Below are 26,721 nucleotides of genomic sequence, written 5' to 3'. Positions count from 1 at the left end.
CTCTTCTCTCTCTCTCTCTTTCTCTTAATACTCCTTTTCTTCCTCCTCTAGCTCCTCCCTTCCTCTTTCCGCCCGAGACTTTCTCTTCCAAAGCTGCATTACACTGCTGTGCGCAGATATTCAATTAAAAGCTGTTGAGTAAAAACTGAAAAGCCTAATAGTAACACACACACACCCAAACACACACAGAAGTGAGATGCAGACTAATATCACACACCAGTAGGTGCAAAGAGATGGAGAGGGGAGTAGTTGTCATTGAGATACAATTGGATTTATGTGAGAACTGAAGACTGCTGCAAGATTTTGATCAAACTTCATTACCTCAGAGTTTTCTAATTGTTATTGCTCTATGGTGAACAAGAACGCCACTTACAAAGACTGCTTCATTTTTTCGCTCAGATGAAATCTCTGTGATAAATCAATCCAACAAGAATAAACGGCAATTGAAATACCGTTGGTTCACTTTTATGTTTGCCCATATCCTTAAGAATTTAAGGAACACTTTTTTAACAATAAGGAGGAAAGATCGTATTTATCTCATTAATTCATCTGGATAACACAAAGCCTGTTAAACCCCTTCTTTTGCCAAAACTATTTAAAGACAATAAGAATCCCGTTCTGTATTCTAAACAGGCTTGCAGACAATCTCAGAATCGTAGTCTAAAGAGACTTTTCTTCGCCACAAGCTAATGACTCCAATAACTGCAGTACTGGAGATTGATTTGCTCTGCTTCAGGAATAAGTAGTCGACTTATTTCTCTGGCAGACTGCCCTGGCGCTGACACACTGTAGGTTGTCATTATGCAGAGTGAGGAAACTTTCTATAGTGCAGCTAAAGCCAGGTGTAACCAGGCAGCCACCTCCTTTTTGATTTCAGAGACTTTGTTAAAATACTTCACAGGGATAGTTAAGTATACAAAAGCCCACAGTGATTAGTTTAAATTTGCTTCCAGCAGCTTTTTGTGTTTTCTAAAAAAAGTGCTACACACAGCTTTTCTTCTGACCCAGAATGATCAGGATTCATCTGCAGGAGTTTGATAAGGTAAATATATACAAATATCAATACGGTGTGCATTCAAAGTGTGTACTCACAGCAGGATGAAGACCTTTCTGTACATACAAAGCCTTTGACGCCACCGAAATAAATGAAAACCAGGTCACAAAACTGTTCTCTTTTAGGCATAATAAATGTTCTTCAAAATGCTCTCAGTCACCTTGTGGAATACAGGAGAAAAGCATAGGGGGGCAAAATGGAAAGGAGTTTTGCAGTACAGTTTATGTACATTTGAATAGCATAAATTGCGTATGTGTAGTCATATATGGCCTATTATCAGGAGGAAACTTATTTATGTGGTAAACTTTTCAAAACTATGTCCAGCTGTTCAAGTCTGTCTCCACAGGCTGCAAACACCTGTTTTAGATAACGAAGACGAGCTGATTTGCCTGCGAGGAAAATATAAAATCTTAGCTGAGCTAATACGTGATGCGGCATTAATTTCCCATTGTTTTTTTCATTCATAAATGATCCCTTCCAAATGTAAGACCACCGTAGGGCATGATTGTGATGCGGCTGATTAAGTGTTTCACTCAGTTCATCATATCTCACAGTGGAAACTGCCTGCCTGGTATGCCAGTTAGAAATGTTTAAACAACAAAATAAAAAAAAACAGATTAACACCAATAAGCTACATCATTGTCAATTTTGGAATCTGAATTTGTCTTTGTTCTTTTGTGTTTGCAGGGGCAACATATCCTCATTTGAAATACTCAAAAAGATTCATTATTGTACTACATGAGACTGCTCTTGTAAAGGTCTTTAATGACATCCACTTAAACACAGACAGTGGCAGAACTTCAGTGTTAGTATTATTAGATCTCAGTGCTGCGTTTGACACTGTTGACCACAGCATATTACTAGACCGACTGGAAAACTGGGTGGGACTTTCGGAAACGGTTCTAAATTGGTTTGAATCCTACCTAAAGGACAGAAACAACTTTGTTTCTATAGGTACTGTAGTGGACATTTTTATTATATCCTTATATGTTTAAAGTAACCAAATGCTTCTCATTTCCTGAGATGTGCTGTTTTCCTCTATCTACTCTACTTCAAGGCCACAGCTGCTATTATGTTGAGACTCACACATAGTCACACGAGAACTTGCCTTTCCTGAGAACCGTTATTCTATCTACAGCTCAAGGACAGGTGTCTAATAACAATGTGACCGTGTGAAGACAGATTTCTTAACTTCTCACTATTTCCTGTATATAAGCCTTGCTACTATATTGAACTGCGCACACTCCTGCAGACTATCATATACATACTCTGTGAGACCTGTGCCATTTTTATTGTATCTAATGTATTTGAAGCTTCAAATAAATCACCAGAAAGACAACTCTGTCTGATTCACCATTTATTTGTTTTTGATCACTCTGACTTGTACTCTCCAGTGTGTTGGGTCTTAGATTTCCATAACAGTACATACACATCTGAGTTGACAAATATGACATGTGGGGTTCCTCAAGGCTCCATCTTGGGGCCTCTTCTCTTTAACATCTACATGCTACCACTGGCTCAGATAATGAAAAACAACAAAATAAGTTACCATAGGTTTGCAGATGACACACAAATCTACGTAACAATTTCACCAGGAGACTATGCTCCAATTAAAACACTGAGTAAGTGCATTGAACAAATCAATGACTGGATGTGTCAGAACTTTCTCCAATTAAACAAAGATAAAACTGAGGTAATGGTTTTTGGAGCAAAGTCAGAACTAGTGTTAATTTCGTTGACTAAAACTATGACGAAATATGTTCGTCAACGACCTTTTTTTCCATGACGAAAACGAGACGATGACGAGACGGCACCGACGGCAGTAAACAATAACTGCAACGAAATCATCATGCAATATCGTTGACGAAAAGTGACGAGACGAAAATGTAGTTTACTAAATAAAAACTATGCCAAAATCTCTCTTTACTTTCGTTGACGAAAAATGAGCAGACAAAATATTATCAAAGATAACGTTACATCTCTGATAGTCAGTTTTTCTCCAAGCAGTTCCATTTCCGGTGCTGCGGCAGGGCAGCAGCTGTGTGTCTGTGCTGCGCGCGGCGGTAGATTTGAATTACACCGGGCAGCGGCACAATATGAACTGTCAAGAAGACTCGGGTCTAACTCATGGTCTAACTAACCTTATTTAACAGAAAATAAAATGGCAACAACAGGGCTTGGGAGCAGTGATCGCACTCGCGTTAACCGAATACCCCCCGTCAGCGCGAGTGATTGATAAATTGTGCACTCGACGGATAATAATGGATTATGACGGAAATGTTACGATCCTGTCCGTCAAAATGACTGACAACGAAAAAGTCTAAAGCCACCACTGCTTGGGAGAAAGAAACGATGTGATATTTCGGCCCATTTTCGGTACAATGAGGCGGAGAAAAAAAGCGAATGCATTGTTTTATCAGAAGGGAAGCAATGTGGCCATAACACAAAAGCACCACAAACCTGAGCAGATACTCTCTGCAAAGCTTCTTAATCATTCAACCTGTGTTTTTCATCAAATAAGGACAAGATATAATCTTATTGTGAAATACGTTTGACTAAAATGACAAAATATTGGTTTTGGCTAGACTAGTTTGACTGAAATGTTCTATATAATCTGATGACTAAAAAAGACTCAACAGTTTTCATTGACAAAAAGTAGACTAAAATAATTAGTTTGCTTTGACTAAAATAAGACTAAAATGCTCAGACTTTTAGTCGACTAAAACTTGACTAAATAAAAACAGGATGAAGGTGACTAAATATGACTAAAACTAAAAAGGAAATGTAACACAGGACTAAGACTAAAACTAAATTAAAGAATAGCTGACGAAATTAACACTAGTCAGAACGTATAAAAGTTAGCGCTGAGCTTCAGTCTGCAATGTTCAAAACAACAGATAAAGCCAGAAATCTAGGTGTAGTCATGGACTCTGACCTGAGTTTCAACAGTCACATTAAAACAGTTACTAAATCAGCCTACTATCACCTAAAGAATATATCTAGGATTAAAAGACTAATGTCACAGCAGGATTTGGAAAAACTTGTCCATGCTTTTATCTTCAGTAGACTCGACTACTGCAATGGTGTCTTCACAGGTCTCACTAAAAAATCTATTAGGAAGCTGCAGCTGATTCAGAACGCCGCTGCTCGAGTCCTCACTAACACTAAGAAAGTGGATCACATCACTCCTGTTCTGAAGTCTTTACACTGGCTTCCTGTGTGTCAAAGAATAGATTTCAAAATACTGCTGCTGGTTTATAAAGCACTGAATGGTTTAGGCCCAAAATACATTTCTGACCTCCTGCTAAATTATGAACCATCCAGATCTCTCAGGTCTTCAGGGACTGGTCAGCTTTCTGTCCCCAGAGTCAGAACTAAACATGGAGAAGCAGCGTTCAGTTATTATTGCTCCAAATATCTGGAACAAAACTCCCAGAAACCTGCAGGTCCGCTGCAACTCTGACTACTTTTAAATCCAGGCTGAAGACTTTTCTTTTTGTCGCTGCTTTTAATTGAACTATTCATATCTTAGACTGCACTGTAACTTTTATCCATGTATTTTTCTTTTAATGTTTTAAATTTAAACGTAATTAATTTCTCCATGACATTTATGAGAGGGACTGCTCGAAAGTAGGATATTTGGGATATCTATCGTAGCCAGGGTTTACGATCAGTTTTTAGGTGAGTTGTACTGAGGAACAAGTATCACAGCACCGACGGGTGAAAAATAGTGTTTAGGTAACACGGGTGTTCAGGTAACACTTAAAGACTTTGTTATGGAACGTAAAGCAGAGTAGGGGGCTAGTACACCCTCCTGAGGGTCCGATTGTGGATGTCATGTGAGCAAAACATGGTGAAGGAGGCCTTGCCTTGCCTTGCCTTGCCTTGCCTTGCCTTGCCTTGCCTTGCCTTGCCTTGCCTTGCCTTGCCTTGCCTTGCCTTGCCTTGCCGTGCCTTGCCTTGCCTTGCCTTGCTCTTGCCTTGCCTTGGCCTTGCCTTGCCTTGCCTTGCCTTGCCTTGCCTTGCCTTGCCTTGCCTTGCTGCCTTGCCTTGCCTTGCCTTGCCTTGCCTTGCCTTGCCTTGCCTTGCCTTGCCTTGCCTTGCCTTGCCTTGCCTTGCCTTGCATAGTAACATTAGTTATTCTGACTTTTCAGGGAACATTGAAAAACATTAAGTTTCAATGATTGAGTTAAATCACTCCATAGCCCCGTCTTTTTTAAGTAGAAGAAAACACATATGATAAAGCCTGCTTTGTCAGTTGAATTCAGAGACGTAGCTGTCTCTTTTCAAAATACTGAAAAATATGGAACGCTTCTATGAAAGTTATTATAGAATTCAGGACGTTCTCCCTTCACTTTATAATTTAACCAGGTCACTCTTGCATGTTGTCTTTGTACTGAGACGTGTGCAAAAGTGTCTCCAACAGCAGAATCCACAGCTGTAAGGTCATTGTGTCGAAGGGAGTACTGACACTTCAAATTGAGAACATTTAAATGTTTTATAAAGTACAATTCAAACTAACCTAATAATGATTAAAACAAAACTAATGTGGGCCAGTTTTTAACAGTTTCTTATTCAATGTAATACCTCAAATTAATAGTTTTTCGTGATTACACTTTAAAACTCATAAAATTAGACTATAGTCAATTTAGGTTCAGCTTATTTTTAAGGCAACAGGGAAATGTAAAGCAGCAGAACATTTCAAAATACAGCACATCTGCATTTGGGGTGTCTGTGTTTACGTGTAAGTGCTTTTACTTTAAGTTCCAGTTTCCTCCCCTTGTGTCCTCCTTCTTTTTTTTTTAACAGCTTACTTAATATAAAACCCTCCCTCATCAGAGTCCCTCGGTGAAGCTTAGAGCCGTGCACTTATTTAATCTACATCACTTTATCGCATTGTAATTAACATAACAAAGTTTCCTTTGGTGGCACAGTGACAGAACAATGTTTAATATCAACCAGAAAGCAATTCATAAAGTTAGATCTGGCCTTCAGTTAAAGAAAATGGAGGAGATATTGTACACTATCTATTAGATATAGTTGATTATAAGTAAAGCCTCTAGAGATGTTTGATCATTCCGGTAATTATTCTTCCAAAGTGATGAGTATTTTGGAGATTGGCTTTAAAAATGGCACAGTGGATTGCACATTAATGTACCATTAAAATAACAAATGGGATAAGATGACATTTAGAGACACAATGTAAAACTTGGCAGCCGATTTTTCCACTCTTAAATATCTGGGTTTCTTGGCTGAAAGGACAGTCCAACTAATGTCTACAGTGACCCGAATGCCTTTCTGTCACAGAGCTGGCAGTAATGTCTCCATTCAGGAACTCTGTAAAGCGGTTGTCGTCATTCTGATCACTTTGTCCTGTCTATTTCTCCAATGCTACCACATCTATTTTTACTCTTTTGTTAAGGAGGATGTATTGCAAACTCCCCAGCAGCTCTGTCGAGGTTGTTGCACCTTGGTTTCTTTGTGCATCTCCTTTTCTGTACCTAGCGCTAGCAATGCAGCTTTTATCAAGCTATTCATGATTCACACCTGGGTGGGTGATGCATCTATGGGAGCTTGCACGAAGCCAAACGTTAGAGATGGTTTGTATGTAGGCCAGAGGACAGTCATACCTAACTTAATGCTCAATTTTACAAACCATCTTTTCTTGATGAGTCTCCAATTCTTCTCTACAGTTCAAACGGTGTTCTTGTGGGACCACATTGATCAACTGTGGAGTGCAATTGATGTTTTCACAGTGTTTCCAAAAGAGTTACATTCACCAAATCAACCAAACAAGACAGTTGTTTTCTTTCCCGTCAGGCTAGTGTGTGTATACGTTTATCTTGTAAGGTCATTTTAGTGAGAGATACACTAACGTAAAGTGCACTATTATTTGCACACATTTCATTAATACAAACAAACCTGTTAACATATTTATTTTAATTATTCAATTTAGAATATATTATTTTTCTATGTTGTTTAATGTGTTGAACTCAGCTTTTGATGGGGAACATCGGAAGATTTTATGATTCAAAATAAAGCAAAGAAGTAGACAGCAGTTGCAATGCAAAATGTTACTGTACGACAGAAAAAAACGGTACCAACAACTAATGGCTTCACGTGTTGGTAATACTGTATGCGGGCTAAAGCAGTATCTACAGTCAGTGGAGAGGCTCTATGATATTGCATTTACACATTTCAGACCTATTCACTTTTTCAGCACTGCACTTCTTTCTCACTCATGATAAGCTAACATGCACTCTAGGTTTGAATGCATAGAAAAGCAAGACCATTTGGGTAGAATATAGGGCAGTGAGTGAAACACACTCACACCTGCATTTACTACTATCTAATGATCCTAAACGCAGCACATCCCCACAAAACTCTGGCTGAAGAGCTGTGAAGTGCCCAATAGTAAAGATCAGCTGTTTCGGGCAGCTGCCAGGTGTGAATGTGTGTAACTCTGTGTGAAGCAGGTTGTCACTGAGCACATGCACTCAGCTAAAACTGAAAAAATAAGAAAACTGCTGTGAGGAAATAACTGCCATCTTGTCTGGAGGTGATACTAGTGAGTGCTTGATGCTGAGTAGTTTCAGTCCAGGGGGATTTTAAACGTATTAACCAGCTGTGTGAAGCGGTTTATTTCCCAGAAGAAGGAATGCCGATGTGCCAGATCTCCATAATGTCACCCCAGGGGACATTGTGAAATGAGAGGATGTGGTTTGATGTGGCATATGTGCAGGCTGTCTGTCAGTGTCTGATTTGATGTATGTCTCACTACGAGTGCCATGAAGACATTACGATGTCTTTTATGTGAACTAGAAAGTAATAGCACACCAAATATAAAAAAAATTGTACCAATACAGTTCTTGGTTCATCTACATCTGGAGTGTAAGGCTAGTTCTGGTTTATTAGTAGTTGGATCCTAGATCATTCCTAAAGGTTATGATACAATTGTATTTAGAAACATAGCATTGCAAGTGCGACAGGGGGGTAATTCTTAATTGAAAAATAAATCTTTCTTACTTCTAACAAACGTCAATCACAGCAGGCCGTCTTAAGATGTTATAACTGACTCAGATTGGTCGGGAGCTAATGCATTTGTGCGCCTAATTGTGTTTTCATATTTAACACCTTAAAGTGACATGTTTTTTTTAACGAATCCTAATTTCCTTTTTTCGCTCATAACCCATGGAAAATGCTATAGTACCCCCCTGGTTGAGATGAGAACCACTGGTGTAGATCGTCACGTGTCATTGATCATTGAGTTTGCAGGTATACTGTGAAGATCAATGAGCAAAGTAATGCGAAGAAACTGACAGCATCTCTCAGCGCCAAAGCCATAGAGCCACATCCTGGAACATTTAAAGTAAACTAATGAATGCAGATACTATATAGACATATGGATACTTTACACTAATGGTGTATGCAGCCTAATCACATCAAACACTTTGGAGAGACGGTTTCATTGGTCTGAAATCATCTGTTTCTAACACCTTGAAGAGGGGTAGCGTTTGGTGAGTGACCCTTTCACAGAGGCTTTAAATCCTTTCATCGCTACATGGCAGATAGAAGCAGTCCCCATGGACTCGAGAGCTGGCAGGATGCTCTGAGTGTGTGTTTCTAAGCTGACTACCACACCTGAAGCTGACTAAGAACTGCAGTAGTCGGAGAGCTAAAGACCCTTGTGTGCGCTGAGCTATTGGCCAGCTGTCATTCAAACCGAGGACAGGCTTGCTTGCTTTCTTTCGCTATTTTTTCACTTTGTGCATGTTATTAAGGTATGATAATATAGCTGTCCATTATATCACACCAGCCCACGGGGTATATCACTCAGAGAGACATTTCATGTTGCATAATCGTCCCATTTTCATACCGCTTTGCATAAAAAACCCTAATGCATGGTGTTGTTAAAAGTGACCTGCCATATCATCTCAACATGCCAGCTGTGAGCAAACATATTCATAAAAGAAGAGAGGGAGATCTGATTGTCAGCCAGGTGGTGAGAAGATTCAGTTCGAAATTTCAGTTTTTATCTTAAGCCGTTTTCTAATAATGTCAGAAAAACTTTATATCGCTCCATCTGACTGACTGCAACCGCCCACCCAATCACCGGAGGAGGACGGATATCTCCTGTGCAACAGACTCGCTCGTCTCAAATCAGAAGGACCTTGGATGTTCAAATGTAAAGCTCTGCCCTGGCAATGTTGCTCTACTCTGTATTTTTTCAGAGTTTAAGGCTTTCATGCTCAGGTGAACAAAGCTGTTCTGCAATGTTTTCCACAGCCACGAAGTACATCTAAAGTAAAGCTATATTTTCCTCTCCAGCCCTGGAAAAGGTTATCCATACCTTCATGTTCACTTGAAAAGACTGAACTCTACAGTACCTGTGGCATCAGTCGCATAAGTCCTGGTTACAATTATTTATAATCAACAAACACTCAACGTGTCTGTAGTCAGCTCAGGTCTGAGATTCATACTGTATATCAGAATACCTTTATTAGTCCCAGAGGGGAAATGTACGTAGTTACAGCAGAAAAAAGAGCCACAGACAGCTTAATGTTACATATGTTACATGCATTAAAAAGTACTAAGTTATGATATAATAAAAAAAAATAAAAAAAGTTACATCATTTTCAAAATATACATCCTGTAACAGTTCTTAGGATTTAGCAGCCAGGTATAGATAGCACAGTTTTAACGGCATATATATATATTGCACATAGTTGGTTGGTATTTAACAGCGAGGGGTGTTATAGTCTGTGTTGTGGTGTGTGTGTGTGTGTGTGTGTGTGTGTGTGTGTGTGTGTGTGTGTGTGTGTGTGTGTGTGTGTGTGTGTGTGTGTGTGTGTGTGTGTGTGTGTGTGTGTGTGTGTGTGTGTGTGTGTGTGTGTGGGGGGGGGGGGGGTTCTACTAGGGGCTGTGCTGGTTGTATAGTCTGATATAAAGGGATAGCAAGGACTTATATATATATAAGTATAATGCAGCAAAAAGCTCTGTAAAGCTTTACTAAGCACAAAGCTGGTTGATAACATCCACATGATAAGAATCTGATAAGCAGGTATAACATTTAAATATATTTATATATTTAGTTATGGGATGCTAACACCTTCTTATAAGCACCAAAAACGTTGATTGATTGGCTTTGGTTTGCAGATATTTGGTCATTGAACCTGATAATGGCACAAGGAAAAAGTTATTTTAAATTATCCTTAGATGGAAGATAAATATCTGAAGTACCAAATGTCATGGCAATCCATCAAATAATTGTTGACACATATAGTTTAAAAACTCAAATGTTAAACTCATGGTGCAAGAGGAAAGATCAGATCGGACGAATAAACTTATAAGGATTCATCCTTTGTGGACCATTATGTCTTTCCAAATTGTAAAGGCAATCCATCCAACTTGTTGCAATATTTTAATCTCACTGAACGACATACCAACATTTCCATCCACCAAACCGGTCATCCGGGTCTTAGTGCTTAACCCTGCATCCTATATGAAGCATTTAGAACAATATTAAAGTCCCAGCAATGTAATGTCACGTTAGGTGTAATTTTAAGATAAACTGTCATTCCCTAGTAGTTAATATAACCCACAATTAAAGTTATTATGGCAATTTTACACGACACCGGTCATAAAACCAAAATGTAATCTTCCTGAAATTATGCCCACACACACCTACGCAAAGTACGGGTTAATCGCAACACCTTCCAAGAACCGAATCTCTCTGACTTACAGTATGATCATGAGCCTCTATTTGCAAAACCTAAAATATGCAACTCAGTGAAACACTCAGTACATATAAAACAGTTTATCCAAGTGCCGCATTTCTCACACAGTTTATCGATCCAACCCAGCAAAAATGCAACTTCGTAAAAGTGCTGCCCTCGTTTTCAGGAGGTCCACGTCCATCAAAAGTCGAACACAACGGGATAGAAAACGATTTGTATTCATTCACAGTTCGAAAGGCAAGACAGGCCGACGATTCAGCAAATCTCTCTAAACACAAGCCCGGGATTCTTAAGGCCAGATCCTCACTTCTCCCAGGGGATGAATCCCAAGGTTTATAAACTGTCACTCTGCAAAGTAACACTGCTGCACAGCTCGCACTGGCTCAAAACTCTTCCATTGTCATCAACTCTTATCGTTGAGCTCTGGACACTTAGGAAGCTCATTATGTCGGGCTATACAGTATCACAAAGCGATACTGTGAATTAAAGTCTAATACAGATTTCTTTATCATACAGTTATACTAAAAAGGAAGTATAATGTCTTTCAAAATGTCCCTTTGTGATTTTTCCCTGGACCTACTTAGTAAATAAATCTCGTTTTTGGAGATTGTTCCAAATTGGAATAAAATCCACCACTTAGAGCCTGACAGCTTGCCAACCGTCACTAAGACCCGTAAAATCCTCAGCAGTAGGCTGAGCTCAGGTTTTCTTTCTAATGATGATGGAACAAGTCAGGAATTGCACCGTTTGGGCTGATTTGACTGCATATCACAGACTCAAAAGGTAAACTGTAGCAAAACGCCCCAAATCAATGTTGAGTCCACATGTATGCAAGGCCTTCTCAAGTAATCATATGAAAACAGAAATATAGAAGTGGATTAAAGGTCAGAATACAGCAGCGTGACTTCTATCAGGTTAGCAATACTGACAGACGGGAAACAGGATGAGTGGCATTTAGACGTCATTTACACGCAAACGCATACGAAACGCAAACAAACCGAATACGATATCAAAAAAGTATTCCTTTCACACAAGACCGTTCAAAAGCGCTGGTAGTACATATGCCGGGCCTGTAAGTGGTGCTGTACTTCTGCCACAAAATACACTAAAAGCAGCGAAGAATACCCCCGAGCATGGTTGCCATGGTTGCCCTTCTGTTTATGCCCCACGGTGGATTTAGCAACATGTAGTTCATGTAATTCTCCATGTCCACTTGTTGCCGATGGTTGTGGTAGAGGAGCTGTAGATGTTGCACTAACATCTGTAGCATGGTCAGTAGCTACTTCATTGTTATCAGGAAATGATCGCTATATGAAAGAGAAAAGTAGCAGATACAACCGTTTGCGTTCTCGTGTAAACAGCACCTTAGAGTTTCACGCCTGCTTTGATATTTTATTCTAGGTATCAAATTGTCAATTTAATTTGGGATATGTTTTGACAGTAAGTAGTACCTCGAAAGACATGAAGGTGAAGGGCACATTTCTGAAATCAGTATAATACATTTAGACGCTGGCCATTCATGCTTCAGTATGTCTGGTCTGCAACTCACCAACACATGGCTAAATAACACTAGTTTAAGTTGTGTTTTTGACCTTCTCTGAGCTACCGAACTCAGAGAGAGTCTTTAGGCGTAATTTGTCAAAAATAATGATCAATGTGGGATGTAGGACAGTCAATAAAGAAGAAGAGTGCAGGATTGGCTCCACTTGAGTATATTATACAAATATTATTTAATACAGATATACTGTAGATGCTTCCACTTTCTGGAGCACAGAGACATAGTTTAATTATCATTTTCTAGATAGATAAAGCAGTAAAGTACAGTCATCTATTAGAAATAACTGTAACTTTATGGGACAGTTGTGTCTCAAGACAGAGGTCTTTTGAACTGAAATGTGCTTTTGTGATAGTTGTATGAAAGGTCCCCTATTATACTGTTTTTCATCAATATATTACAGGTCTCAGATATATACAAAACATGTCTCTGAAGTGTTTGGCTCGAAATACCAAACAGATCATGCATTGCAGCATCCCATAATCCCCTCTGTTTCAGCCCTGTTTCAAAAGTGCTGATTCTCTGTCTGTTACTTTAGATCAGGGGTAGCCAACACGGTGCCCGCAGGCACTTAGTCGCCCGCAGGGGCAACGTGAGGCGCCCACCGGGCATGTTCTAAAAATAGCTCGCCAAGCAAATCCAAAATGTATAAAATACACAAAACAAAAAAGGAAATGTAATTAAAAGAATCGACCCTATGCATAAACAAAACCTACATCATAGCGAACTCTATCTACTTACTACAACTCTATATCTATCTAACACCCCTCTCCCCCACCCCCACAATGAAAATCGACCAATCACGTTCTTGCTTGATTTGCGGGACCAGCGTTGCAGTCGGGAAGAAAAGCAATGTGGCACCTCCCCGCTGATTTTCCTTCTGGCAGAATCATTGAACAGCCTATCATGCCAGCCTATACAGCACATGAGGGGCAGAGTTTTACTCTGTGTGTTGCAAATTGCATATATATTTATTGCACTTGACGCACACACACGCATGGCGTAATTTCCACTGGGGACAGGGGGGACATGTCCCCCACACTTTTTTAAATCCTGTTTGTGTCCCCCCACTTTACAAATATGTTTATTATTGTTTTTTAACGCAAGCCGTCATCGCCACGGAGGAGCACACAGCCTCTGTGAGCGAGCGAGACAGAGAGAGAGCGAGAGAGCTAGGGAGGGAGAGAGAGAGACGGAGAGAGAGAGAGAGCTATGGAGAGCACACCTTTATCTATTTAATATAGATAAAGTAAGAAATCATTCCAATATGTACTATAGGACAGTAAAAAAAACAAAAAACAGTTTAAAAGGGGAGTGATTATGCATATGCATAATATGCATAAATGAAAAGATAGAATGCTAACTAGGTAATTTAAGATAAGAATAAACAAGTTTAAACGATTTGTTATTGGTTGTGATCATATTCTACAGATGTTTGGATTATTGAAAAGTATACAGCTCCCTTTCATCTGAGTGTTGAGAGCTGTATCCATAAATTCATGTTGTGCTCAAAGTGCTCCAGATTGATGCATTTCACTTCAACATTTAAAAAAAAAATCTTCCATGCATGCCCCCGGACCCCCCCTAGAGGAGGTGAGGTCCACCTCCAAAGAAAGCAGGTTACATTAATTAAATTGAATACATGTTCTTTTAGTAAACACTGAAAACGGGTCCCACACACCCAAACAGAACAAAGGTTAAAGGTCAGCATATAATAATGTTAAAATGTGCTAAATATATACACTGCAAAAAACAAAAAAAAGAGGAGTAAAAGTAGCCCCCGACTTGTTTTATTTTTTAAAGTAGCCCTCACCCTAAAAAAGGTTGGAGACCCCTGCTTTAGATGAAAATAAGGAGCCCCTTCCCACGCCCCTCTGCGAGATATTCGGTTAAAAAGAACACAATGGTGCTCTAGGAGGAGATGCAGGTGATAAGGTGGGCGGGTGTTACCTCGGCTGGTGATTGGCTAATGGTTACATAAGCCAAAAAATCGTTATGACATCATAAAGTGTCATAGTGTCATCATTTAATATTATAATTAAATGATTGCTTAACCCTATAAGGCCCATGCCTATACCTATTCTGGTCAACAAAATTCAAAATGCGTATAAACTGTGAATTGCATCTGGTAACGAGTGCAATGTGGCAGCTTTTTACTTCACCCAACAAGGCAGATGTTCTGTTTACTTTAAATATGAACAAAAAAGTTTGCCTCAAAACACAGACCCTGAAATGAGTCAGACACAATTATCTGTAATCTTTTGTTTAAGTCTTCCCGACCTGAGAGATTGGAATGACTCATGATGAATATATCAACACTAACAACAGTAGAAAGTCTAACACCTTTTTTTCCTTTTGTGATACGTCTCTTACGTCTTTGTTGTTTTATCATTGTCTTTTTGGGAGGGAAGATGTAGCCTGCAGTGCTTGTTGAGTGGGGAGAGGAGTGGGATGGTGAGGAAAAGAGGGTTAAAGGTGGTGTGGTGAGACAGAATAGAAAGTGCAGGATTTGGAGAATTACAGTATAGGGTTAGGAGGAGGCTCAACATCTCCTATCCATGCTGATGCTGTATTATTTATTTATAGGGAGGCTGTAGCGCAGTGGCCTAGTGCGTTGGTATTCGGATCAGGGGAGCACAGGTTCAAACCCCACTGCAGTCAGCATGTTGTTGTGTCCCTGGGAAAGACACTTCACCTCAAATTGCTCCTGTGGGGATTGCCCACAGTATTGAGTATGTAAGTTGCTTTGGATAAAAGCATCTAACAAGTAACATGTAATGTAATGTGATATATAAATCTGGAATAAATTATACGAGCAGACACTGAAAAAGAAAAGGCCCTGAATGCAGCATCTGTGCTGAAATACACTGCTCAAATGCTGTATGAAGGTCACACTTTCTAAAGAGCACTGGAACAATTGCCGAGTTGCTTTATCACAATCGTGTGCTAAGCTGAGGTGGCTAGAGGAATAAGAGAGAACTACAAGGACAAACTGAAGGAGAGTCATGTATGGTTAAACCACTGTTGCTGAAAAACGATTCAGCCAGTGTTAACAACCAATCAGCTTTTCTAGTGCGGCATATTTTTTCTCCCTGTGGCTAAGTCATTCAGATAATAAGGTTCCTCTAATAACAGAGCAGACTCAGATGAAGTCAATTTACGATTTTAACACAAAACATTAAAGGCCAAATTCATTAATGGGGGATTATCTGGAAAGGTTAATGAGGGAGAGAGGGGGGGCATGTGAATGCTTTCTTTGTGTTTGCCCACTTTGCATCTAAGTACAACAACTAAATAGTGAAATAGGAAGGGCGTTTTATCTCATAATGTTATGGGGTTTAGCTGGAAAGTGTCCTTAACTCACACTCAGTTTTCATAATCCTTACATTACAATTATGTTGGCCATATGACCAATTACAAGAGACGGCATTACTCACCTTTTATTACGACATTATGGAAGTACTGGGAATCAAGTAAGAAGATACAATTCTGGTGATCCACTTTCTCTTTTACTAAATCGTTTTCCCTCTTGGTTTTTAAGATACAGTAAGGGCAGATTGAATAAAGTGAAAAAAAACGTTGCCGGAATTTTTTGCTGGAAAGAAAATGGGTAGGTCAACACCTTTATATTTATAACTCGCCACTCAGGGCTTCCATACAATATGTATTGATGAACTTTAAAATATTCAAGTTTGGGGGATCCTTTGCTAAATATGAGACAATTATCAGCCCTCAAATATTGCATTGTAGAGCTGAACTGAAACACACTTAATGTAACATTTAGAAACAGTAATCCAAGACAATAAGTACTTATGTCGTCTTTTTGTGACATTCTTATTGGCTTGCTACTAAACATGAAACAAACACAAGAGGAAAAAATGTTTTTGTTTAGTTAAGAAAAGTCATAGCCCTTGTCATAATCATGACAAGTTCATTACTGCTCATATTTGCATACAATGCTTATTCTGCAATGTAATTAACGGCAACATGAATGTCTTCATTATGTGTTAATTGGCTCCTGGATCTAAAATATTTGTGTGAAACTTAAAGGCACAAAGAGGTGAAAGAAAGAGGAAAATGATTGCATCTGCATTGCTTAATGTGTTATGACAGCAACAGTGGAGTGAAAAACCTATTGAGGCATTATGTGTTTGACTAGTCGCATATCGAATGTGGAGCTTAATATCTTCCATCTGAGTGTGTCCCTACATCAGGCATCCAGCTGGGATTGTTGTCAAATGTCTCTATTCATCAATATCTTGTGAAAAATGCAGGCTTTTACCCGCTGATGAATAATGAATCGAGATTGACGTATTAATGTTGTCACAAACACATGGATGAGTGTTTGGGAGCTGCTGCAGCTGCAGATTAATCTACTCTCAGAACAGGAAAACATTCTGAACGGACCGAACATTTGAATCTATTGATGAAAGCGAGGTTGTGTCTTCCAATTTTGTGGAGGGCACAATTCATTCATAATTCTGGAAAGGAATGAATGTGGTCCTAAATGTTTCCAAATTGTGTTAAATTGAAACATAGTTTAGAGGTTAAGTATCTGAATACCCTTAATGCATACTGGATTGAATTACCTACATAAAGAAAGACAGAAAAAGCTACTTTAAGGCTAAAACGCACTCATAAGTCACTTCAGCTGTCACGACTAAACGTAATGTGAGTTACATATTGACAGGCCAAAATAATGCTTGGTTGCTGATGATTTGTGTGCTCCCTGTAGTATGGTGTCTGTATTCAGACTAAGATTGTTTATTTTGTCACTGAACCTTTGTCAGATCATTGCTTAATGTAACGGGAGGTGTGTGGCGCAGTGGACTAGTGCGGTGGTGTTCGGATCAGGGGAGCACAGGTTCAAACCCCACTGCAGTCAGCATGTCGTTGTGTCCCTGGGCAAGACACTTCACCCCAAATTGCTCCTGTGGGGATTGCCCACAGTATAGAGTATGTAAGTTGATTTGGATAAAAGCGTCTAACATGTAATGTAATGTCAGGTGTTTTGTAAAATAGGTCATGTGGCATTTTGTAGATTTAAACTCTAATTGTGGACTAACAAAAACCTCCATTTACTTTTGTATTGAGCTGATCAATCCTAATTTCTGGGCCTAGGCAAACAAGATTAAACCAATCTTGTTTGCATAGGCTCTTTGAGCATAGTCCCTACAGATGGTCCACCATGGTGTCAGTGCATTATAGCCTGTAGCCTAGCATGATGATATGCGGATATGTTTTCAATATGAATACGCATTAGAAATATTAACTGGCATTGCTGTGTCAGCATTATGTCAAAATGTTGTGTGCATGTCAACTGATGTGTCATTGTTTGACTGCTTCAAGGTCAGAAAGCCACTGGAAACATAGGGAAATATTTATCCAGTTGAATCAGCACAACTGTTGAGGTGGCAAAACAGCAGATTCATAGACGGGGGACGTCGCAGGGGAGGCCCTTAAAATAGCAGAATGAGACGGAGAGGTGGAGGGTGAAGGAAGCAGGAGAAACTGAGCGGGACATTTGTAGAGGGCCCAGAGAGACTGAGTCAGGCAAAACACACAGAGGAAGGCAGCTATCAGAGGGTCGGGTTCAGACCCCAAGCTGAGTTTGAACGGACAATAAAGAAATATAAATGCAGAGAGGAAAAAGAACAGTGAGAAAAGCAGACTGCAAAAATAAAACTTAAATAGATAGAGGAAGAAACAAAGAGACAGAGAACTCAGAAGATAATCATGATAATCAAGGTATATATGTGAGTTTCATCTCAAAGCAAGATAAATCACCCAACATCACAAAGGAATAGCTGGGAGAAATCTGGCAGAAAGAAAACATCTGCCTTCAGCCCAGCCCATGAGTTGCTTTTATCTCCGCTCAGATGCAGAGTGAAGCGCTGAGCGTCGCTAGTAACACAGAGAGTAATGGCTTAAGGATGCAAAGAGCTTTACATCATTGCTGTTGCTATGCAACTGTTCTATTATTATAAACAAGCCAAGCTAAAGTAATACAGGTGATAACGATCTTGCAAATGAAAATGGACAATAAGGAAGGTTAGTTGAAATAATGTTATGACCATAAGATGTTCCATAAAGACAGGTTTCATTGATAGCACGTTCTAAGTGCTCAGGGACAGTTGCATTCCACAGGCCATAAGACTATTCAACACCAGAACTTTTTAAAGAACATCCATAAACATTCATCTGTTTGCAACTTGTTAATTATTTATCTAATATATCATATTCCATTTACTTGTAGACTATCTTGTATTATTTCTATTATATTTGTATGTACTTGCACATCTCAAAACATTCTTTTGCACTATTTTATCTGTTTTATTTGTTCTATGTCCTATATATGACGGGACGGGTGGCGCAGTGGTCTGTGCGTTTGATCATCAGATCAAGGGGGCGTTGGGGAACTCCAGTTAGAAACCTGCTCCCGCCCCACTGCGTCAGGCCATTGTGTCCTTGGGCAAGACACTTCACCCGAATTTGCTCCTGTGGGTATTGTCCACAGTAGATGACCATTACATGTCTGTATGATCTGTATGTGTAATGTGTATTTGTAAAGCGCTTTGAGAGTCATTGATAAAGCGCTATAATAAATATAAGGATTATTATTATTATTATATATTCATGTTGCACTGTTGGAAGAGCCTGTGACTTAAGTTGTCCATTGCCATATCTACACTGTAGCTACTGTAATGTGCACATGACAATAAAGCTTGAATCTAATCTTGAATCTGAATCTAAGTGACCTGAAGATATTTAATTGGATTTTAAATATGTTTTTTAAGCAAGACAAAAAAGTGTTGGTTAGACATTGATTAACAACCGATTAGAACATGTTTTAACTACAGTAAGGCTGTTTAAAGGTTTGTCTGCTCACCCATCTCGGGATGTTGCCTTCCATCAACAGGAACGCTGACTGTCCGCCGCAGCAGCTTGTTCCTGTGAGACTCTGAGCGCCGCTCGCGCATCAGCAAAGGGTGTACCTGCATGGAGAGAGCACAAGGTCAGAACACAAAGATACACTCCTGCAGCACTGCACAGAATATCAACACACAGGTGGCTCTTTACCCTTCTCTTTGTAGCATTTTAGAAAGCACTTTTCACAATGTCCCTGAAATATAATCACGGTTCTGTAATAAACCTCTACGGCTACATTTATCTCAGCATTCAAAGGCCAGAAAACTGCTTTTTCAGAATAGGGAAATAATTAAAATAGTTGGTAACAAAAAAAATGCCAAAGGGATGTAGAAATACAGTAGATGCTAGTAATGATCACACAAACATGAATGAACTGATAAGCCTTTAAATGAAGAAACTACCAACGGCAACCAAGTAGATCAACTGAATCCAAGAAATGTATTCAAGGTTAATGTTGGGTACCATGCAACCCACAGGCTAGCAGTAATATCCTATTCTTTAAAGTCGTAGCACATCATTCAACTAAAGTAAAAGCAAGAATGGCTTGTGTGGTATGATACAAAGCTAGGATTCAAAATCCTCAACTGTAGTTTATTGTGTAATACATTACATCTAATCTGGACGAACTGGAAATTGAAATCAAAAGAAAAAAACGAAAAATATATAGAAAAATAAACCCACAATTCCCAGCTCCACTACATTCGGCCCCACAGTCCCTGAATTCATAAAAGTAAGGCTTGAGGGAGAATAAATGGGACATTTGAAACCCAGTCACACTGAGAAAATACATCATACATTGTAAAGTACAGGGTTATAAATCTCAACTGAACAACAACGCTAGTACTTCGTTGGCACTGGGCCCCAGAACACCAAGAAATACACGACAAACACAAATGACTGCAGAATTTCATGATGAGTTTCCTTTCAAAATAACACATTTTTGATGTGATTGATGGTTGAATGCTGGGCTGTTTGTGTTAGAACACAATTAGATTATCTAGGTGGGGCTGAGAAGCTGGAGAGTACGAAGCGTTTTAGTCTTAGTTTTCTGCAGCTACATCAGGCAGCAGTAATTCCATTGCAAGTCATACAACTCGGCCCTATAGTCTTCCTTAAAGGGGCCATATTATGCACATTTTATTAGTATTTAGTGTCTCTACTGTGACATATTTCCATGCTTTAATGTTCAAAAAGCTCTTTATTTTTTCTTACTGCCTGTGCTGCAGCGCCACTGCAGTCTGCTCTGATTGGTTAGCTGGCCGGCTCTGTTGTGATGCTGTATGGTCAACGCTTAGAGATGTCCGACTCCCGCCCCTTAGTCTATCACATACAATGTGTTGGAGTGCTAGCCAATAAAAGCGCGAGTGTTGCATAGTGATGTCACTAAGTTACGGAAGTCATTTAAGAAGTCCAATCGCAGCGTTTCAGGCAGGGGGGGAGAATGTAATTGCATTATTCCCTTTGCCTAATGTTTTGAAATGTAACATGCAAAACATTCTAAAACACATCTCAATTAAATGAAGTCCAGTTTAACACCACTGCACAATACAACTGCAATAATAAAGACTTTGTTAAATTACTATATCTATATATTTTTTATAAAAGGCATATTTATGGTTGAGTTCTTCTGTTGGCTTGTTTCAGATTTTACAGATATGTATAAAGTTGCTACGGAGTGTGTATAGTATTTGTTTTGCTGCTTGTTTTAGAGTTGTTTCTCCTTAATAGCAGCCTTGACAAATGCAGAATTACGGATTTAAAGTGCTTGTTTCAAAGATGGATATTGTAGTCCTTGGAAAGTGAATTGCAGCCTATCCTGTATGAACTGAATCTTCCTTCCTTTCATAAAGTCAAGGTGTCTGCGGAAATGATAGCGGCCTTGTTTGTGTTCTGATACAACGCCGCTGTGCCTCTGAGTGTGTCCTATAGAGACTAGCGGCTAACAGCAATGCAACATCGCAACATAAAAGCGCTGGTGTGAACACAGACTGCCAGTGTTAGAAGGTGGGGCTAACTGCAGAGAGCTGTGCAGCCCGGGGGCTTTGGGGAGAAGCCAACAACAGTGAAGGACACTGGCAGGTCACACTGAGCCATATGTCCCACAAGACAGCCGAGTGCCACTCACTCTAAAACAGGGGTTCCCAACCTTTTTTCCCAAGAGCCCCCCCCAAATGACTCCTGTTGGAAGTTACGCCCCCCCCCCCCCCCCCCCCCCCCACACACACAGGGGGGGGGGACAGCAGTAATTAAAGTTTCAAAGTCTCACAAATGCTACAACTACTGTCACAAACTGGATGAATGTGAAGTATTTTGTTAAAGGAGGATGAAAGCGTAATTAAGGAGCACTATTGTAGTGACTTTGATGGTTATTGGACTCAGGAGTAATTAATTTGGATTCCCGCTGTATGAAGAAATTAAAGGACGGCGCGGAAGTGGAAACAATTCACAAAGGGATTAAACTGTTTAAAACACATGCTCAAAGTAAGCCGGATTTTGCCGATGTGTTTAAGTGGATTCAAAAATCGTAAATAATCAACAAAATGGAGGAGACAACTGTGACAAATAATCCAACTGAAACCGGCATGGACAATGACTATGTTTTAAAAATGCGCTTATCCAGAAAAGCCTGGTTTGGACACTTTACGGGCAGAAGAAACATTTCTATTAAAGAAAGAATTATACATTTCTGTCTTTGTATGCCTTTAATAGCTACTAACTTGAATTTGTATTCAAATTAATTAATCAATGATTTGTTATATTTTATTGTAATGTAGAGACAAGGCTTTTAGTGACAATCATGTATTGCGTTAAAATTATATGTAAAAAAAAGAAAAAAGAAAAGTCTAAATATGATATTTGGCCTCAAATCATCTGAGGCCTGGCGCCCCCCCCTGCGATCTTTGGCGCACCAACCAGGTTGGGAACCACTGCTCTAAAAGGTCCTCTGTTAATATGAAAACCCACCGTGTGTGGTTTTTTTGTTTGTGGGTGCCTGCATCTTTTACTACTTTTTGTACGTGCAGATGTGTGTCTTTCAAAGCGAGAGGAGTACATGAACATTTAATGCAGACACTGCTCCACTTCAAGCTACTAATATTCTACTGCTGCCACGCTATAGCTGTATCACATTGGACACATGAACACAAAACCATAATCTAGTTAGACCAGCAAAGCAGAAAATGCCTCACATCATAGCATCGGGATCTTGTTTATACGAGTCCATATATCCAACTTAATCAGGGACAAGCACCATAAATCAACGGCCTACATGATTACTCTCCACTTTGCTGCTTGTGCAACCAAAGTGCACAAAACTACATTGTAAAGCAGTGCTTCCTTGGGACCAACATATTGCTTGTTGTGATGAGATTACAGTACAAACTGCTTTATGAAAAATATATTAAGCTGCATACATTCTTTATGAGACCAGTTTAAGAATGCACAGAGCGTGTATGCTAATGTTTTCCCTTTTGTGAAGACACAGTCAGAAGATTTTGCCATTTTTCAAGTTTGTATTTGTTATCCGTCTGTCCTCTAGTTCAATCCTGAATTAGATATATACCTCTGCATTGATTGCCATACAATTAAGCTTCAATCATTTTTTGTATACAGAGGAAGATTCAAAATGATTGTAGTGCCACAGCAGGTCAACATTTTAATTGGGCAGATACTTTAGCTTGTTAGAGGATGATATATTATTAGTTAGCATACAATGCTAATGTTTAAATGTTGGCAAAGTTTGCTTTTAATTATTTATAAGATGTATTAAAGTGACTTTTAATATGTGTTTATATTGCAATGAATGGTGTCCTGTTTGATATGTTTTGCACTAAGTAATTTTCTTACAATTAGTTTTAATCAAAGTAATTTTTTTAAGAAAATCCAGATTCCTGTTAACAATACAAAATGGCCCCCCATTTCTGAGATGCATGCTATCAGTATGGTTCATCATTTTATATTGCAATAATATTTGTCCCTGTTGTCATTGAGTGTGTGTGGGTTGTCTCTGTATTTGTATGTTTTAAGTATATTGATACATTTAGTTGTAAACCCCCTTGATTCTGTATGCCACCAGAGGGACATTATTAAACCAGAACAAACAAAAAAAGACACCCATTTAAATTCAAGCCTTCTTAGTCCATCCTGCTACAATTTTCATTCAAGTCTTGTCAATGCACACAGCTTTTCTGTAAGCCTCATTTAATTCTCTTTGCCAGATTAATGTTAAAAAACCACAGCGGAGAGTGGCAGAGCACTCTGTCGGACTAATGGAATATACTTTAGTACCAATGAGTAACAGTAAACCTGAATTAACCTCACATTCAACCAGCTCTTCATTGATCAGGAACGCACATAAAGCCACAGTTGCATACTAAAGCTTTATTGCGACCATGTTTATTTATAGTGTTCCTAAATGTACGTAATAAGCAAAGTGGTTTCATAGCACATGATTAAGCACTGTGCCAGCTCTGACTCCATGAAAAGGGAATCGGGAGGGGAGTACGGAGGAGTAGCAAACAGGTAATGACACTGAATGGTTTAGTGGTTATTGGAGGGATAGTGGTGATTTTCGCTAGGGTTAAAGTAATGCTTCTTTCTGTCCAGATTTGCAGCTGTTGCCATGGAATCCAAATGGGTTTACTTTCATCTACAGTTAGAGTTGAGAGAAGGTTACAAAATACGTGTTTTGTAAGCACAGGAATACCAACACCTTCAACTCTTTCTCTTCATGTACTGAAATTGAAAGAGGGTGCAAACTAGTACTTTTACATTACATTACATTGCATTTAGCTGACGCTTTTATCCAAAGCGACTTACAATAAGTACATTCGACCAGGAAGACACAACCTTGAAGAAAACAGAATCATATAAGTACATCAGGTTTCATAGAGCCAAACATTTCAAGTGCTACTCAACTGGCTATAGATAAGCCAGTCCTTTATTAGTATATAAGTGCTCTGTTAGCAGTTATTTGTTAGTAATTCTATCGCTCGAGGTGGAGTCGAAAGAGATGAGTTTTCAGTCTGCGCCGGAAGATGTGCAGGCTTTCTGCTGTCCTGATGTCAATGGGGAGCTCATTCCACCATTTTGGAGCCAGGATAGCAAACCCACGTGTTTTTGCTGATGGGAACTTGGGTCCCCCTCGCAGCGAGGGCGCAGCGAGTCGTTTGGCTGATGCAGAGCGTAGTGTACGCGCTGGGGTGTACGGTTTAACCATGTCCTGGATGTAGGAAGGGCCAGATCCATTCGCAGCATGGTACGCAAGTACCAGTGTCTTGAAGTGGATTCTAGCAGTTACCGGAAGCCAGTGAAGGGAGCGGAGGAGCGGAGTGGTGTGGGAAAATTTAGGAAGGTTGAAGACCAGACGAGCCGCTGCATTCTGGATGAGCTGCAGAGGTCGGATGGCACATGCAGGTAGACCAGCCAGGAGGGAGTTGCAGTAGTCTAGGCGTGAGATGACGAGAGCCTGGACCAGAACCTGCGTCGCTTTCTGTGTCAGCTGGGGACGTATCTTCCTGATGTTGTAAAGCGTGTATCTGCAGCAACGGGTTGTAGCAGCGATGTTTGCAGTGAAGGACAGGTTGTTATCTAGGATCACACCCAGATTCCTTGCAGTCTGAGTCGGGGAAACAACAGCGGTGCCGATGTTGATTGTCAGGTCAAGAGTGGGACAATCTTTTCCCGGAAGGAAGAGCAGCTCAGTCTTGTCAAGGTTGAGCTTGAGGTGATGAGCAGACATCCACTGAGAGATGTCAGCTGCACAAGCAGAGATGCGTGCGACGACCTGGGTCTCTGAGCGGGGAAAGGACAGAATTAATTGGGTGTCGTCAGCGTAGCAGTGGTATGAAAAACCATGCGGGCTAATGACTGATCCGAGCGAGTTTGTGTACAGGGAGAAGAGGAGGGGACCAAGAACAGAGCCCTGAGGGACCCCTGTAGTTAATTGACAAGGGTCGGACTCGGACCCTCTCCAAGTTACCCTGTAGGTACGGTCTTTGAGGTATGAGGTGAGGAGGGAAAGTGCTGAGCCTGACACTCCAAGTTCTTAGAGAGTGCGAAGGAGGATCTGATGGTTCACCGTGTCGAATGCAGCAGACAGGTCCAACAGGATGATGACAGAGGAGAGGGATGCAGTTTTGGCAGTGTGCAGTTCCTCCGTGACAGCAATGAGAGCAGTTTCTGTGGAGTGACCTGCCTTGAAACCAGACTGGTGCGGATCCAGAAGGTTGTTCTGATGGAGATAACAGGAGAGTTGTTTAAAGACAGCGCGTTCAAGTGTTTTAGACAGGAACGGGAGGAGAGAGACAGGCCTGTAGTTTATAACATCAGACGGGTTGAGAGTGGGTTTCTTTAGTAGAGGGTTTACTCTTGCCTCCTTGAGACTGTTTGGAAAGTGACCAGAAGTTAGAGAAGTGTTGATGAAATGGGAGAGAAACGGTAGAATATCAGGAGCGATAGTCTGAAGGAGGTTTGAAGGGATAGGGTCCAGAGGACAGGTGGTAGGGCGGGCAGAGGTAATGAGGGTAAGAACCTCACTTGGAGAGAGAGGGGAAAAGGAGGTTAGTGTGTTGGTGGAAGGAGGGTCTGGTGACCCAGCGGTGAGTAAAGGTGAGTCAGAAAAAGAAGAGCGAATATCATCAACCTTTTTTTCAAAGTGGTTAACAAAGTCGCTTGACAGAAGTGAGGAGGGGGAGGGGCTTTGGGAGGGTCCAAGAGGGTGGAGAAGATGGAAAATAGTTTTTTGGGATTGGAATAGGAAGATTGGATCTTATCTTGAAAGAAAGTGCTTTTTGCCTGAGAGATCAAAGCAGAGAAAGAGGAGAGGAGAGCCTGATAGGTTAGGAGGTCGTCACGGTGTTTGGATTTCCACCGTTTCCGCTCTGCTGCCCTAAGGACGGTTCTATTAGCACGCAGTGTGTCATTTAGCCAGGGAGCAGGAGGGGACTGACGAGCCTGCCGAGATGTGAGAGGACAGAGAGAGTCCAGAGAGGATGAGAGATTAGAGAGGAGAGTTTCTGCTGCAGAGTTTGGAGGCAGGAGTTGGAACGAGTCAGAGGAAGGGAGGGCTGAGAGCACCGATGAGGCAAAGGTAGAGGGGGAGAGGGCACGAAGGTTACGGCGGACAGGTGCAGGATGAGATACTTCCTTATAGCTAACGTTATCTTAAATCTACAAGCATTAAACAGTTAAACCCTTGACAAGCCTTCTAGATACCAATACTACCTAATTACAAGGAGCTAAATATGGTAATTTTCATCTACTTGAACAAGTACAAGCACACTCATTCTCCCCCCTACTGCTGCCCTGCCCAGTGCAATATATCACTGACAACTTGACTTATAGAGCCAGAATAACTCCTTACCCCACCCTGACACTTCAAACCCCCCCCGATAAGCATCCCACGTGTACTTACAGCGGGGGGGAAACACCTCAAGGCTTATTTT

At 40.3% G+C, this 26,721-nt stretch overlaps 1 protein-coding gene across 1 annotated transcript in view; it reads right to left on the bottom strand.

The window, feature by feature from the left end:
• The window catches only part of syngap1b (synaptic Ras GTPase activating protein 1b), a 119,928-nt gene that overhangs the window by 43,985 nt on the left and 49,222 nt on the right, over positions 1 to 26,721 (bottom strand). Inside the window, 1 exon segment of the mRNA XM_034211314.1 lies at positions 19,236 to 19,341. Coding sequence (XP_034067205.1) covers positions 19,236 to 19,341 — 106 coding nt within the window.

The sequence above is a fragment of the Gymnodraco acuticeps genome, unplaced genomic scaffold (assembly GCF_902827175.1).
Source record: "Gymnodraco acuticeps unplaced genomic scaffold, fGymAcu1.1, whole genome shotgun sequence".
In the NCBI taxonomy this organism is placed as follows: Eukaryota; Metazoa; Chordata; class Actinopteri; order Perciformes; family Bathydraconidae; genus Gymnodraco; species Gymnodraco acuticeps.
This window is presented reverse-complemented; position numbering and strand designations above follow the sequence as displayed.